The 17,922-nt window shown below is 29.2% G+C and overlaps 1 protein-coding gene across 1 annotated transcript; it reads left to right on the top strand.

Annotated features, from left to right (window-relative positions):
- The first annotated feature begins 6,476 nt into the window (after positions 1-6,476).
- LOC111612731 (ikitoxin-like) lies at positions 6,477-8,098 on the top strand. The gene is made up of 2 exons (XM_023353973.1): positions 6,477-6,544; positions 7,545-8,098. Exons 1-2 carry the CDS (start codon positions 6,496-6,498, stop codon positions 7,802-7,804), a joined length of 309 nt encoding a protein of 102 aa, XP_023209741.1. The 5' UTR covers positions 6,477-6,495; the 3' UTR covers positions 7,805-8,098.
- Positions 8,099-17,922: the final 9,824 nt, after the last annotated feature.

Genomic DNA, 17,922 nt, shown 5'->3' with positions numbered 1-17,922 from the left:
ACTTAATAAAAAATACTTACATGACACCCTTGCATCCTATTATTGTTGATTATTGTACTAATTTTGGTCCTATTCGTCTGAAGTTGATTATCAGTACGAATTTTGTTGTCATAATAAAAATTTAATAGAATCGAATTTGTAAAAGCAGCCGGAATATTACAATTTACGATAACAGAAAGAAATCAAATTTAAATAAAATAATATTTCTCATTTTTCTCGAATGTGAAATGTACAGAATTTTCAGTATGTTCCAACTTTTACAGTTTCATCGATAAGATAATTTAACTTTATCGAAGTGTAATACATCCGATATAATATGTAGTGTAGTTTATTCAATATGGACATTGTTTTTCAAAAGAAACTTGCCATAGCATATTATTCTCTGAAGCTTGTAAGTAAACTATTAGAAGCTTATATGTTGCTAGTATGATGCATTATTCGAATGTGCAATAATAATTTTCAAAGAACTTTGTAGTACTTTAGCAATGTTTATGTTTCGGATAAGGCGAAATTCCAGTTTTTTCATAATGTCAATTTTGCCAAGTCATTAAGGGGTTTCTGGTAAAAAAAAATCCAGGGAAAAGGATAACATTTTGACGATGGTTGCTTGGCTTCAAATAGAATTTATTTTCTGTCACTAACTTTACCTGATAGAAGTCAGATATATTTTTAAAACGTATATTTTTTTTTTTTACATTTATTCGTATAGCCCACCTGTACCGAATAGATATGTATTACGTATGGTTGTCAAAACAGCACAACAATAAAACAACTGAACACAAAAACGAACAGCAAAAGGTCAGAGTCTAATATCCATGGGGTCTATTTATTTTAGTGCTTTTCAATTACACTGGTGCATACCCAGCAAGTCTCATGGAAAAGATTGCCGAGGGCAATTTTGAACTATATGCTTAATGGTCTGAATCTGACCGCGTTCACAGTATGCATCTCATTCATAAAAATTCATAAAGATTTACTTATTTATTTCGTACAGGCATGTGTCACTATACATATGATTATATTCAGGTATGATTACATATTATATTAGTACATAAATCCATGAAAATAAAAAACAACATTTATCAAAACATTAGATCAATACAATTAAACCAATAGTAAAAATCTAAATTGTTTTTTAAGCACTTTTGTCACTCTGATTCAATAGCTGACATTGTACTTTGGCACTCATTGCAAATGACAAGCAACGTGCTATGTTTGGTATTTTCTCAATGTGTTTATGAAAGTCAGCCATTTTTTATTAAAATAAACTTAAATTATTTTTATTCACATTGATTATTATATCTATATTATAAATAATAAATGTAATCACATTATAGTTATTTGAAAAATAAAAAAAACTAAATAAATATTTGTAAAATTTAAAAAAAAAAAACGTAATTAATACTGCGGGGTGTATGGACACCCCACTGAGAACTCTTGTTTTTCTCTTACTGGAATTTCTGCAGCATCGTAGTAATTTCTGAGCATGCTCTGTACATAAAATCATGAAGCTACTGAAGAGGACACAAATATTTCTTGCAAAATCTATGAATAGTGCAACTTTTAAAACGTTGGGGTGGCGAAACACCACACTGCACTACCCCAGGGATAAATAGGTATTGAAATGACATATTATCAAAATAAGTAAGACAGTATTGATTAAAGTACTGTATAAAGAACTTACACATTATGAGTAAAGCTGCAAAGATAAATAACTTGAACATGATTATATTTTTAAAACAAACAGTTGTCGCTCGTTAGAAATTTTGTGTATTTATACTTTCACAAATAGCAGATTATTACACAGATTAACGGAAAACAGGTGCAAAAAAGTTTGATGTGGATAAATTGTTTAATAAATAATAATTACAGTTTCTTTTTAATGCATAATAAGGGCGGTAATTGCTTCCTCATTTTGTAAATAATTATAGAAAAATATATTAAAGGAAATCATAATCGTACGTTAGTTTCGAATATTATTTTTTTAATTAAATTACCTCTATTTTCATTTTTCTTCCGTTTAAACAACTGGTAAATTAGGCAAGTTCTCTACCCCATACAGTATGTTGTAATTTACATATTTTTAACAGGGCACAACGAGCTTCCTAAACTACGTTAGGCTAGCTTTTTTGCCATTTTCACATGTCTATTTAATTATAGTTATAATGGTCAACACATGTTTAAACTTAGCATGTTTAACTCTGCAGCCCTGTATCGAAATAAATTGAAGGACCTCAATCATTTTAATGAACAATTACTCCAGAAAAGTCTGCTCATAAAAATCCTTTTTACAGCGATACAGAAAGCTTTAAAAGAGTGCAAGAAAGAAGCAATATATCCTTTAAACGTTTCATCACGTTAGGCACCCATTTATGATCGAAAAAACCCTCCAAAAAAAGTGTAGCTGTTCTGCTTTACTGTTGCCATATACATACAGTGACAGTTTGTCACTGATTTGCATTCGACCAAGGGGTTGCCGCGTTGTTCTATCGGCTTTTCTTGCGTGTCTAATTCCTTCTCTAAATAAAAGTTATTTTTTTCCTAAAGGAAACTGTCTACTAATTTTAAAAAAATGTAAATTATTTATCAGTTAGAAGAATCATTCAGAAAGTTAATTTTTTTAATAGTAATTCAAACACAAATAATTATCGTATTTATCTTCAGGCACTTGGCAATACTTATCATCAAGTTTTATTCAGTTGATACGTGTTGTTATTACACACGTTTCGGGCATTTATTGCCCCTCTTCAGCCAACTAAAAACAAAAGTTCAACACTATAAAATTACAACAAACATATTAGGTATTGTTTTTCTAAAAGCATACCTTTTTAATTACAGGTTATCAAGATATTAAAAACCACAGGTTTCATCGCTTATGTTTACTGGTTGTTACAAAAATTTTCTTGGCGCTTAACACACTTTAATCTAAGAAAACATACGGTTTATGTTATCTAAAATATTTTAAAACCTTATTTTTTATGTGGATTTTACATGACAAATTTACAATGAAGTACGTACCTAATTATTTGTTTTTCGCTNCTTAATGGAATCAGTATTTGAACTCTACCGCACCGATAATATTGACAAGATTAGTGAAATTTACAAGAAACAGATTCTATTGGAAAGCTTCAAATATATAAAAAGAAAAAAACAAAACAGCTTTCTCGGAATTGGTTTAGGTGAATGTCGCAGATCAATGCGAGATACTCGTTTAAATCGTAAAAATAGTCTTCCAATTGTTAAACTAGAGGTGGGAAAATCTGCACCGATCTTTCAATTAATCTTCTATTGGAATAAAATGTGCAACGATTTGCGTAACATATCAAGTTATGAAATCTTCAGAAAAATGTAAAAGAACGGAAAAAACTTAATATGCAATGATATTTGTTGTTAATTAATTTTATTTTTCAGCTCGCCTCCTGTTTCTGTTTTGTTTTGTGTTGGTTTTCTTGTTTCACTGTAAGATGCTTGAAAAAGGCCAACCTGGCCACAGTGTCCTTTGAAAAAAAAAATAAATAAAAAATAAAAATATCTTTATAAAGTCGTATTTATATTTTATATATTTATTAAATGAGAATTGTTATATTTATAAAAAAATTTTATATTATGTTTTTCCTGTTATTATTTCTGTATTTTATCTATGACATATTGATGATATTTAATCACTGGAATGAGGTTACTGTTTTAAGACGTGCTATAAATTAACTGGTGATTGAACCAGCTTTACTTTTAACTTTTAGTCAGCATTAGACTACTTAATCACAGATTTAATTAATAACCGAGTTATGTAAATTCTTATCAATTAGTAACAATCAATTTCTGATCTAATGTTTTGTTTGAGTTTGAACAAAGACCAATACGTTTAATCTCTAAACGTTTCTTTCGGCATTAATCTTTGTCTACTTTTATAAAAATCAATATGTAAATTAAAATGTTCTACGTCAGTCACATTCCATAAAGTTATTCACGTTAAGTGATTTTGTAGAAAATAACTAAAATACGCTAGAAACTCAATAACGGCTATAAGATGTTTTAAAATAGCTTTTCTGGTATAAACCACGATAAATAAATTCCAAAATATCACTTCGTAATTTCATAAAATTGAAGTGTATTTAGTCATTCTACAAATATCTTTAGATTCATTAAATTTCATTTTGCATTAGAATAGAAACAATGAAAACCATTTTTAAAGTGCTTTATATAAGCTAATTAAAATTCATAAACTGAATAATTTTTTTAAATTATATTTAAACGAAACAGAAGTAAAACTTTAGAATAATTTTTAAAATGCGAAAATAATAACAGAAGAGAAGTTATGAGCAATAAAGCTGTAATTGTTAAGGCATTTAACTGTTTTATAGTTTCCAACAAACTTTTGCGATAAAATTATAAAAGTCAATAAAATAACTCTGAAATAATTGTCGTGGAATTCATCGTTTCGATGACAATAAAAATGCTAACTGGCAAACAAATTATAAAAGAAATAAAACACTCTTCAATAATTATGTTTAATTCGTTTATTTAAGATTTAGTTTGCTTTAGTAGTTATGTAAAAACAAGCAGAAATGAATCACAATGCAACCGCTGATTCATATTTCAGATACAATAAATTAATTTTATCAAGTTTTCATGGTTTCTAACAAATTTCTCGTTTTACTATTCATGATGGCTAATATTATTGCAATTTGTTTGTAAATTTATAAAATATCATGGTAACTAAATTATTCTGCGCGTGTCTAGTTTCAAATCACACAATAACAATTATACTATAAAATGTCGTTGCACATGAAATAATCGAAGATAATCGAAATCATGTTTAAGATACTCATTCTGACAGCCATATTGTTAACGTGTAAGTCGTGTTAAAGTGTAATTTTATTTATTAGGCTAACTAATTCAATTTAAAGTAATGTTGTGGGCTAGAAGCGTTATGTAATAGTAATATTTATATAGAACTTATTGCATATATGGAGGTTCAAAAGTGGGTCAAAAATTTATGAACATTTCTTTTATTTTGTATAGAAAAAAATTCAATAATAATAATTTAACTTTGTAAAAAGAAACTGTCAAATAAAAAAAGGTAAACGAAAAATGAATATTTGATGTCTATAACAGAACATGTCTGTAGAAATTTCCAAGAAAGATGAACTTCGCAAGTAAAAACAATAGATGAATGTAAGTTCTAAGGTCGATCATGTTCGATAGGGATCGAATTGTCAGTCAGTCTGGGATCTGATCTTGTTACGTTTCGTAACGAGTAAAAAATCAATCGGGAAGGGGGTAATTTGACATCGACCTATAGGAATGTTCGATCTGAAAGCCAAAAACAAGTTATAAAAATCGCGCGAAATGAAGGCCATGACACTTGGTTCTCTATTCTTGATTCTTAGTTCTTGGTTCGAGGTGTGCCTCTACGGGTTTATGTGCTTTTGGGATTACATAACGAAACTGTTTTGACATCCCAAGATTTTGTCTTCGCTCTCCCGTCCCTTCAAGAATCGTCAAGGTACACTAAGTCGCCGGAAGTCATCTTTGCAAGTAATGTTGAGTGTCTTGGGGCCATCGCTCTCAACCTCTTGATCGTTGGAACATCTGAACTTTTTGTACAACCTTGTTTACAACTTTGGATAGGCAGTACGTCTTATTATTAACCAATACATTATATTCAGGGTAAACTGTACTTTTTAATTGATTCGTACAAAATTTAGTTTACTATTGTCAAGTGAAATTTTAAAAACCAGCTGCATGAGAGAATATAGAAATAATGGTTCTTGACTTTATAACTTTTGTGATTACAATAATAATACATAAAAAGGCAGTGAAGTTTTTAATGGTAAGGCACAGGTTTGATTGTCATTTCACTATTAAACTGAAGAATAATTTTAATGATTAGATAATAATAAATAATATACTTCAAATTATACTAACGTGGAAGTGATGTTGAAACAATATTAAATTGTCAAATCTGTGATAAAAGGCCCACAAATATTAGATAACGAAATCTTTAACATAAATATATTGGACTAAACATTTATAATGTGAAATATTTTTATTATAATATTAAAAAGATATAAAACACGAAAGAAACTTCCATGAGACTTTGCTATATAAAACAATATCTATTTTATATAACGTATTTCATAAGTGACAGTGAGTTGTTTTATCAGTTCGAAGCAATTACTCTGCACAATATGAAGATATGTGTAAATTATTGTAGAACATTATATAAAATTAGTTAAGAGTAAATATACAAATTTAAAGCAGTCAATTTTCAAAAAGTAGTTAATAAATTTAATTGCATAATTACATTCAGAAAATCTGGAGGTAAACAGTCTGTAATGACTAAATTGATATAATGTGTAATTATTACGATTTAACGTATGAGTCACAAAACATAATACTTCTTTTTACTATGACGTTGAACAGGCAACCCTTTTATATATAGCCTGTATTTCAAAAGATTAATGCAGTACATTCAGAAGTTTAGATAGAAACATGAACGTAGCACTCTTGTTCCTGATAACATTATCCTTGGTGTTGATACGTAAGATATATACATAGATTTCATAGATTAATATTGATATGCTTAACTTAATATAATGTCTTTCTATAAAATGTTATTATTGTAGCTAATGTTTAATTTACTAAAAAATATATTTACTTTTTATAAAAAGTAAAATATTTACAACATAATTAAGTGTGTATCAAACATTCTTTGATATACCACTCTAGCAGAATCCGAGTTGACTGTAATTAAGAATATTCTCTTATTTCTTGCCGAGGGAAACAGAAATAAACTCACGGTTCTACCACATGTTAGAGACGTAACAACTAACTATTAAGATTCGTACCGCTACTCGTTGGCTCACAATGCATAATCACGTTACTATTTGCCATATACGACCAATCAACGATGAAAATTTGACAAATTTGTTACTTTAAAATTTAGCTTAAACACTTGACTGTGTTTATAAGATACTTGAAAACGCATTCTTCATTGAGCAGAAACATCTATTTACTGCCTATCTTCGATTAGAATTTAGACCAAGTAATGGCAAGATGTTACATACAATTTGAGGTTTTTAAGCTGTAAACAAACGAGACCAGATATAAAAGGATCGCATTGCTCGTAAAAATTTTTGAAAATTAGATTATGAGGAAGATTTTTCTAATTCCAACTCGAGTTCGTTAAATGATATTAATTTTTCATATCTACGCTGGCTATTTCGTTGGTATGCTGCGGTGGTGTTACGAATTTTATTTTACACTTAATATAAATAACAGACTGTTCATTTATCGTTAGTACAAAAATCGAGGAATAACATTATTATATGTACGTTTTAACATTAAATTACTTTTTAATGAACAGAGTTTATTTAGAATTTAAAACTTAGTACTCAGGGCAGCATGTACTGTACTTTGGTTTAATTTACATACTGGTACATTATACAATTGTTCGTTGAGACTTTTGCTGTAGTTTTATATTCACAGGAATTCAAACACGTATTTTTTCCTTATTCTAATCATGTACTTACTGTTTTCAGATAACGCCGAATCGAAGAAAGAGATTCCGGGCGGTTATCCTATAAATCAATTCAAATGTACTTACGAATGTGCCCACGCTGACACGGACCATATTCGATGCAAAAATTTGTGTAAGAAATTGGGAGGAAGTTGGGGATATTGTTATTGGAATACCTGTTACTGCGAATATCTTCCAGATTCAGTGCCTCAGAAAAATAGTATTGAGGTTTTTAGCTGCGGAGCCACTATCGTTGGAGTGCCTGATACCGAACAACAGTAAAGAATTGTTGAAATGAAATAAAATATATTAGGCCAGTTATCTGTGTAGTTCTTTTTTATATAAACTAAGCTCCCTGTTTTACATCCAGAAACAATTTAAATATTGTCAATAAATTACATTAAAGTGAAAATCATACCGTAATAAAAACTGTTTGGAAAGTATACAAGAATAACATTCTGATCAATAAGGGTGCATTTTATTATTCATTAATTTTAATAGTAAAAATTTTAAAGACAAATTTTAAATACAAAGATTTTTTTCTAGTTTAGTCGGTGGACCAGGGTCAGGTCTACGTAGGGACTAATAGAGTTTATGGACTGAGACCACAAGTGTCAAGGGCCCACAAAAATTCAATGACTATCATAATTTTTTAATAATTTCCTATTAACAATGAGGACTTATCGTATCGTAAAAATAGTTATCGTTAATAATACAATAATAATGATGATAATTTATAGTATTAGTTGCAGGTAGCCCTGCGGTGCTCGGGCAAAAGTAACGATAGCGAAGATCAGGATTATTACGTTATAGTCAACCTTACGCTTTTTCACAGAATGCAAGAATTGGGTCCCTCTGTTTCCGCAATAATTAGAGAATTTTTAGATGGGTTAAAAATGCGTTCGATTTCTTGCAAAAACGAAAAAAACTGCATCTGCGTCTTGCACGTCGCTTTCTCTTAAAATATTATATAATTTCGGGTCGGCGCAGAAATAAATATTTAATTATCCGATTTTGTCAGATGAAGAGCAAGATTTTTTAAAATGCTACCACTTCTAACATTGAAGTGTTGTTTTTTTCTTTTTACTCTTATGCATTTCTACATATGATTGTAAGTGAATCAGAATATGAAAAGCCATCCTAAACCTCGTGCAATTCAATAAGAATTCCATCTGAACGTCAAACTTTTCATAGGTCATATCGATACATTACTGATTTTCTTTTCTTTTTAGTACAGTAGCTTTTATATCAATTTTTGCTTTTGTATATTTTTACCTAAATAAAGCGACAGTAATGCTGCATGTTTATGTGTGATTTTTAAGAAAGTTACAAAACGCGCTTCACAAACCCTGCATACAAATACTTGTGAAATTTCTGTTGGGTGTTATTAGTCAGTGGAAAACATTATCTCTAGAACTTCGATAAAATTTTCACACATTAAACCACAGAGCCATGTGAAGGCGACACTCATTTGTAGTAGAGTTTTTGATTTCCAGAAACTGACTCTGATTGCTTGACAGAAAAACAATTGTAAATTAAACCAAATATTCGTTGCTATTTAATTAATTCGGTAACTTAACCCAGTACCAAACCACCAAATTTTGTCATTAACTCAAATATTTTTATTAAGTAAAAGGCATTTTCAATTTAGATTTATTCATTCAAAATAAAAATACTAAAAAATAAATAATTACAAATTGATTAATGAATAAAATAACAAAAATAATTACAATACTTATAACGTGAAAATATATTTTTTATGTTAATAAACATAATTGAAATATATACTAGAATATTATCATTATTTTGTATCACACACAATGGCATGCACAAGCTAATGTATTGTATATGTCATGAATCAAATGACTTCTTGGGCATTATTCATAGTGACTGGGTATTATGAATATTGTCTAATTAATCATTTGGTTGATAACAGTTTAATTTATTGAAAACATCAAGACTATAAATGTACTTTATTTAATCATTAATATGCATAACTAGCAGCAAGATTCCGCTTCGCTGGGTTTGTATTTGTATTTAATAGTATAGTTTTTTTATACAGTAGAACCTCGATTATCCTCGATTATTTAATATTCAAATTTTATGTTCGAATTTAATTCGAACAAATTCGAAAAAATCGAACAAAACATTCGAAATAGAAAGCTACTTTCAACCACTTTCAACCTCATATCTCCCGCACCCTTATAGCTATCGAGACGCAACCACCATAGTGCACGAATGGAGACTTGGGGCTACCACTACATACAAACACCATTCACGTGCGATGTGTAGTTTTGGCGAAAAAGTGAAATATAGGGACATACGTGTCCATTTATTACATTAATATTAATGCAAGAATTAGGTTCCCGTTTCCAGACTAATTAGAAAATTTTTACGTCCAGTCAAACGAACTATTTTCAATTTTATCAATTTTCTGGAACGTTTACAATCGTTCTATAATCGAACCAATTCGAATACAAATTCGAATTTAAAACGGTTCGAAAATTTTTAAAATCGAAATAAAAAATTTTCGAAGTCAACCACTATCCAGCCCATATCTAGCGCACCCTTATAGCTATCGAGACGCAACAACCATAGTGCACGAATGGACACTTGGGGATACTACCACATACAAACACCATTCATGTGCGATGCGTAGTTTCTACTGAAAAGTGAAATATAGGGACACACACGTCCATTTATATATATATATATATATAGNAAAAAAAAAAAAAAAATAGTTACTAAAATGAAATTAAAGTAAAAGATTACATATAAAGTTTAAGAATTTAACTCAAATTGTACAGTAGCAATAATAATATTGAAAAAGTGTCTTTCTTCAAATCAAATTTATGCTGTCTGATCAAACCAATTAATTAAATTTTGAATTACTGTGTGGTTTATACTAAAAGCACAATTTCTTTGAAATAATATATTGCACTGATTTCCTTATTTTAGAGTATTAATATACGTTTCACAAATGCCATTTGACTAAACTTGTACAATAAATTTGCAGCAGAATGAACTGTGTTGCAATTGCAAATATCGTAATAATGAGCACAATTTGACAGAATATACTAATTAAATTAAATATATTTTCGCAAAATATTATTCATTATATTTGTTTTCTTTTTGTTTATTCTTGTGTTAATTCTGTTTTATTTACAACTAGCAGGTAGGCCCGGCGTTGCTCGGGCAAAAGTAACGATAAGAAAAATTAACATTACTACGTTATAGTCAACCTTACCCAATTTCACAGAATGCAAGAATTGGGTCCCCCTGTTTCCGAACTGAATAGAGAATTTTTAGATGGGTCTAAAAATATGTTCGATTTCCCGCAAAAACGAAAAAACTGCATCTGCTCTTGCATGTCGCTTTTTATTCACAATTCTATTGTTACGTAACACATCCATTGTTGACACTTCCATTGTTACTTAACACTTTTATTGTTCATGGAAGTGTTAAGCCTTAATCTCGTCCCTCTCCTCCGTGGGTAAAAATTTCGAAAAATTCCTTCTTAGTGTGCTTTCTCGTAACGTTTCCTAACTGTGTACCAAATTTCAACTATCAACTTTTAACCGTTTCGGCTTGTATCCATAATGTATATAGAAGACTTAATCCTGTCTCTCTCCCCCCCGAAGGGAATTTCGAAAAATCCCTTCTTAGTGTGCGTTTTCGTGACGTACCCTATCTGTGTACCAAATTTCAACTTTCAACTCCTAACTGTTTGGGCTCTGCGCTGATTATTATTATTATTATTATTATTATCAACCCGTCTCGATTATATATTAGATAAACCAATGTGTTTATTGTTAACAATTCAATTATCAATACTTTTTAATTGGATTGACCATTGTGTTTTCGCTATAAAAACACAGAAAAAAACAAATGACACCACAGTAGTTTAAAGAATCATGCATGCGGTAGCAGAGCGATGTGATTATAATCATTGCTGTAAGTGATTAAAATAACATTTAATAGTAGTTAGGATTTTATGCACAGTTTCAGCTATATGAAATTTTCTTTTTTTCATCGCCATTTAACCACAGCAGATAAATTTGAAACTAAAAATGTTTTTAAAATTTTTTTCTGTTGCATTTGAATAGCGTATCCATAAATTTATGGGACAATCGATCTCTTGTTTGAAGCTATAGCCCTCCAAATTAAACAACATCACTTAATTAACAACACCGCTTGTAACTCTATTCTACGTGATATACTCAGATAACAGCAGATGAATTCATTGGAAAAAATAAATGCAATGAATTAGAATTGAAACAATCTGCTAGATTTGTGAAGCTTAATTAATTAAACAGAATATGATTTAGATCATTTTTCATTTCTATTGAACTGTTAGAAAAATTTGGATTATTTAATAATTAACATACAAAAAATATCTAACACAATGTTGTTATTTAGAAACTAAATTTCTTCATGAAGATTTACTTTTATTAGAGATGAGTATTTCCAGTAAGAAACGATTGATTTCATTTGTTTAGTAATGGCAACGCAACATTTGGAAACCTGCCTAAAGGGATGCTTTCCGGGTGGTTTTCTTTAAGGGAAACTGGCCCCTATTTAGGCCTTACAGACGTGGAAAAAACCCGGAAAACTCAACGTGGCCAGCCCGTCCGAGCGAGGTGTGAACCCATGACCGAATTTCCGGAGTTCAAGGAACGAATACTGCTTTGCCACTGGTGAGCCCTCCAGTCAGAAACATTTCAGACTTGAAACTGCTAGTAACAGTTCCGTTAACAATTCACCGAGTATCCAGAGAGTTTCAGTCAGAAAATGTAACGTGTCTTTATCTTGTTTTTTTATGAATGCAGCTTTCAACTTGGTGAATTGTTTTTTCATTGCATCTGAACTTGAAATAAATGATAAGTTCTATAAGTTTTGAAACAATAAAATTAGTTTGCCTGGGGTTACTCGGATTTTTGAAAAGTGTAGAATTGAAAGAGAATGATAAAAACAATGGTCCTAGTAAATAAACTCTACAGTTATTCTCGTGGGTATTTATAATAAAACTGCAAAAGTAAAAATTGCTCGGGCTTGTGAGAGACAAAGATAAAACATCATTTTTAGACCGTAGCATAACCGGTGAATTCAAACTTCGAAAAACTATATTGGTGCTCTATTTTTAGCTCTATGCGATTAGGTGCTGATTCAGCTGATTCCAATAATTTATAAAAATTCACTGGATTCATTACTGCCTGATCTTCCACGGAAACAGAACCAATGGACTTATAACTTTCAAGTTTCAAGTTGTGCTTGGATAGGCAAATTCAGTTTGATCTTCAATTAAAACATTTTTTGTATTTTTTTTCCTCTTATAAGATGTCTGGACTAATTTGAATTTATTTTAAATGGGGAATTTCGTTTATTTTTCACTACATGATTTTTACACTTTGGTATGTTTACATCGCTTTCTCGCGATTAAAGCACGATAAAATATTTAATAAATCTGATTTTCCAACAATTAAAATTATTGATTTTATGTACCAGTGTCATTCAGTCACTTTGATTATAACCTTTATTTGCTAATTTTTTTTAGGATTTTTGTTATTAAGCTTTTAATTTGTGCATTTGACATCGAGATTACAATTGCTGATTTTTCGGTGGTTCAAACAAATTCGATTGGATTAGGTTAGATTAATGAAAGGAGGCAAAGTAACACACGAGTACTATACAAGAGTGATGCCCACGAAAATACTTTCCATAATAAAATAGCCCTTATTTTTGTGTTAAAGATATGAAAAATATTTAGAAAATTTTAAATGGCAATAGTAGGGCATAAACCATTGATAAACTAGCAGTGTTCGGAAATTTTATTTACTCGAAAACTATTGTGTGCCAGCGTTTTAGAGTTCTTCTGCTAAGTCACTGTAAAGCACAGATATGTTATGAAATGTATGCGGAAGATGTACTTAAAAATGTATCAGAATAAAACAAAGGAGACAATGGGAACAAACAGAACGTTCAATAACTTATGACAAACAATATTAAGACGCAGATAATGATACAAAACGAATCTACAGTTTGGAAAAGAGTGGCCTCGAAAGATTCCAACTATCTGTAAAGCCGTAGAATGATAAAGATACATGAACAGGTTTTATTTATTTTTTATTCATATCGAGAATGTCTTGCAGATGCGTTGTAATTTACGTAATTAAATTACTTTTACTGAAAATTTTAATTTACTCTTAAAATTTTCACTTCCTATTTTTATTGTGCATATTAAGTATTCATTGCGAATTAAGCACTTTTAACATTTTTACAGCGATTTTGAAAATAACATTAATGTTTCAGGATTATTAGAAATTAAACTTTTATTACCTATTACGATGCATTAGTTTCAAACATTCCATTTGTATTTCAGTTACAGTAGGTTATTTGACAATTTGAAATATCTTTTTAATAATGATAGGAATTGATTATAAACGGCATAGTTATCATTATTCCATACAGAAATATGTTAAATATGAAAAAATACCAAAGAATTTAAATACATGTCAGACAAATTCAAACAGGAAGTAAAGTATTGTAATGCTTTAGACATCAATTCCTTACGAGTGTACCATTAATAGAATTACATATAATATTTTCTAGAGCAATATAAACAGATCTTTATAAACAAATAGAAACATAAATTTGATTATAAAACTATATTATTACATTCGGTATTTAATAAACTAGGAACGACTAACTCAATAAGACTGTATTCTTCTTGTACACGTGTATGATGTTTTGGATTAATAATTTAAACCATAAGTCACTTCGATGTAAGAAAAGGTAAAATAATATATATTTTTTAAAATCTTGTTTTTTTTTCTTTTTGGGTTCTGTCATATGAAAAAGAAAAAAGGTATGGCAATCGGTCAAAAAATTACCTTCCATGATTTTCACAATAATAATTTCAGAAGATCTTGAAGCATCAAGGAATGCAAAAACAATCGGAGTGTTTTTCTGTATGTACAGATATTAATGTGTTTTCTTCACACACATTAACATCCGTAATTTTGAAATTTTGCACGGAGGTTTGTGTGTTACAAAAATTAATGTTAGTAAATTTTGGTGGTTAAATGGTAAGAAGGTGAAGAGAGTAGCAATAAATTGGCAATAGGTGTAAAATAAGAGTAATAATTTTTTACCATTTTAAAATAAATAAAAATATAAACATTTTAAATAATAAAATATCATAACAAATAGAGCCACACTCGCAGTTTTAATTGTTTCCAGAAAAGTAAGGAACTTGTCGCTGGAATTTTTTTTTCATTCATTCATTTTTCACATTAAAAATATTGCTTCTGAAATTGGTAATTATATAAATGCTTTTTCTGCTTTCTCATTTCAGAAACATGAGAAATTTTCAAAAAGTACAATCATTAATATGCATTCAAAACACCTTCGTTTTCCATTTTGCTATATCAAAATAATGAAAGAACTTTCACTCAGTTATTAATTCAGTAGTGTTTTTTCGTATTTGATTACTTTGTCTTTCACATTTTTGTATCTTGCATTATAACTTTATCATGCATTGTAAAAACATTTATGACCACTGTCTGCCATGCATTCTATGTCAGTGAATTTTAAAACATGTCACAATCCTTTTGTACAATATAATTCTGAATCCTCTAGAAAAGGATTCAAAATTGTATAGTACGAAAACCTAAAAAAAACCGAAAAATTTTTAGTTTCAAATAAAAACGATTTATTAGCAGTTCTTTCTGATATAATACCGTTCACTTTCTTATGAGACTACTATTATTTTTAATCATTCTTGCATGAGTAAAAATAACAAATGGAAGAAAAAAAAAGGGATCATATTGAAAGATAAAATCCTAACTAATGATAAGGTTAAAAAGATATACCATTTTTTTTTCAAAAATGTATTACTAAATTGTTGTAAATGCTGCTACTTTATCTGTTGAATAAATCTATAATACTTGCACATAATGTAACAGAATAAAGAAATTCTTATGATCATAATGTAAGAAGTATCTGCTTCACGAATAAGTAATCAGTTAAATTGATAATTTATAAGTTTTACAAAATCAACCGAATAAAAAAAATATTCGTATAAAGTAAAACTACTCATAAGCTTCAAATATCTCTTGTGGTAGCAGTATTATTCGTTCTGTATATACTTGTTTCTTTAATCCGGAAAGAATTACTTTCTGTACACTTTCTACAGCTATTTAATTATTAAGCCCCAGGGGTTATGAATTAAATAAGCCCAAAATCATATGAAAAGACAAGAAAAAAGTATCTTAACCTAAATAGCTGTGAGATAGTCTACCAAAAGTAATTCTTTTCGGATTAAAGTGACAAGTATTTACAGTATTTATAAGCTGTTGTACTAATGTATATGAATTAATAAATAATTTTATAAATTTAAATTAAAATATATAGACTATATATTTTTTAATTTAACAAATGCAATTTTTTTCAATTTTAATACATAATAATTTTAGTATGACACTAATATTACATCAAATCCTAGGTTAATGAGAAAAATAAAAATTAGAGAGAATTGCTTCTACTGTACACTTTATATATCATGTAATTCATCACTTCTATTTGGAGATATCATGTTCGAGCGTTGTAAATGCCACAAACTCACTCCAAAGCAGTCGAAAATCATGCCTAGATATTCTAAATTCATTCACGTTCTTATCTTCAGCCAGTTTTTACTAACCTGCATTTATTCTTTTTCAACCGAAAAGAATATCATTGCCTGCAGTCCCTTGGAAACAACTTATAAGAGTAAAGATATTACATTGTTCATGAAAACAATATTTGCAAGTCTATCACTCATTTCTGGTTTAACCGCCCAATATAGAAAACAAAAAAAAAAAAATAGCCATAGAACTTAAGACATCGAGTTACTGGGAAGAAAAAGAAAAACTTAGAAAATGTCAGACATTTACGTTTGATTTCATTGTATTTTACTACTGTATTTTATTAACTTTAACAGCTGTTACGAACGTAATGCTTCTACAACGTTTCGAAAATCGAACAAGTTTTACTAGGGCCGTATTCTGCGTTGTATACAATAACCTATGCTTAATATTCGAATATTCTATATGGAGTTGGTTTCTTTCTGTCAGTATGATAATTGGAATTGCCGTTAAAAAGAGATTTGATGTCTTGTCTGTCGAATTACAACAAATAAATTCTGTAGGGCTGAAAAAAAATATCAACGAAATCATTTGTAAGCACGTCGAGTTATGCGATTTCGTTCAAGAAATAAACGACAAATGAAACGAATATATATTTTTCGAGTATGAAATCCTTTTCACCGTCGTTTCCTTGCTTGTATACAACACCGTCTTTGGAGGTTCACATTTACTGTTTAAAGAATATCTTGTGTTTTCTTTTACCACTGTGTTCTGCGTTACTCTTGGCTTCATTGGTTCATTTGCTATTGTTTAAATCAGCGCATCGGTAAGTAAAAACTTCATAAAATATTTTTCGTAAGTATTTTATTTAATGACATGTATTGACTTCTTCATAGGCTTATGGTTCGTTTCAAGAAATAAGAAAGTTGGGAGCTGCCGCTTTACCGCTAGAAACTAAACTAAAGGTAAGAAATAATCTGTTATAGAAGTCTTTAATAACTCGTAAAACAAACGTTTATACTTACCTTTAAAATAATATTTGTTACAGATGTTAAATTTCATGAAGAAGTTTCAAAAAAAATAATATTGGTCTTAGTTGTGGTGACTGTTTTGTATTTTCGAAACAAACACCTGTATAGGTATATTACATCGTATTATATACGTTCTATGTTTATCAGTAATTTATTGACGTTTGTGCTCACAACTAATAGACGTCCCTTTCTTATTTGTAATAATATTATTAAATTAAAGTAAAAAGTAAAAAATTACTTATATATTTTATGATCATGTCCTGAATGTTATAACAGTTTTGCATGTGGTTAAAATGACATACCTTATATCAACATTAAATTTATTAGTAAATTTGATTGAAATTAAACTGTATATAATATTTTTTACATTTTCAGGTGTATAATGCGTTATATATCGTATTCAACATGCTGCTAAAAATTCGAGATATTTACTTTACAGAACGTCCAATCTGTAAACCTGAAAATTACCTATCTACATCTTTAAAATTTAATGACACTGCTCTTAAAAAATTGAAATTCTAGAAAAAGTTGCATTAGTAAATTTATATATTGAAAGTTTTGCAAAAACTACCTAATTGTTCTGAATTACTATAATTTAAAACTGTGTTTTTATTTATTACACAATGAAAACTCTTATGTAGTGATGACCAACTCAGATATTCAGTGTGGTACTGTACACGTGTGCATCATGTAGCAGTCACTATAGAAGATAATTCGAAAGTAAATAACACAGCAAAAATAAATTTCG

The sequence above is a fragment of the Centruroides sculpturatus genome, unplaced genomic scaffold (genome assembly GCF_000671375.1).
Source record: "Centruroides sculpturatus isolate CEXI.00-Female unplaced genomic scaffold, Cexi_2.0 scaffold1774, whole genome shotgun sequence".
Classification (NCBI taxonomy): Eukaryota; Metazoa; Arthropoda; class Arachnida; order Scorpiones; family Buthidae; genus Centruroides; species Centruroides sculpturatus.
The sequence above is the reverse complement of the archived record's forward strand: the minus strand, read 5'-3'. Positions and strand labels throughout refer to the sequence as shown.

Bases quoted from the DNA above. Each gene is read 5' to 3' on its own strand.
- LOC111612731 (XM_023353973.1), top strand. From the start codon at position 6,496: ATGAACGTAGCACTCTTGTTCCTGATAACATTATCCTTGGTGTTGATA. The intron at 6,545-7,544 runs GTAAGATATATA...TACTGTTTTCAG, and splicing joins ATTATCCTTGGTGTTGATAC to ATAACGCCGAATCGAAGAAA.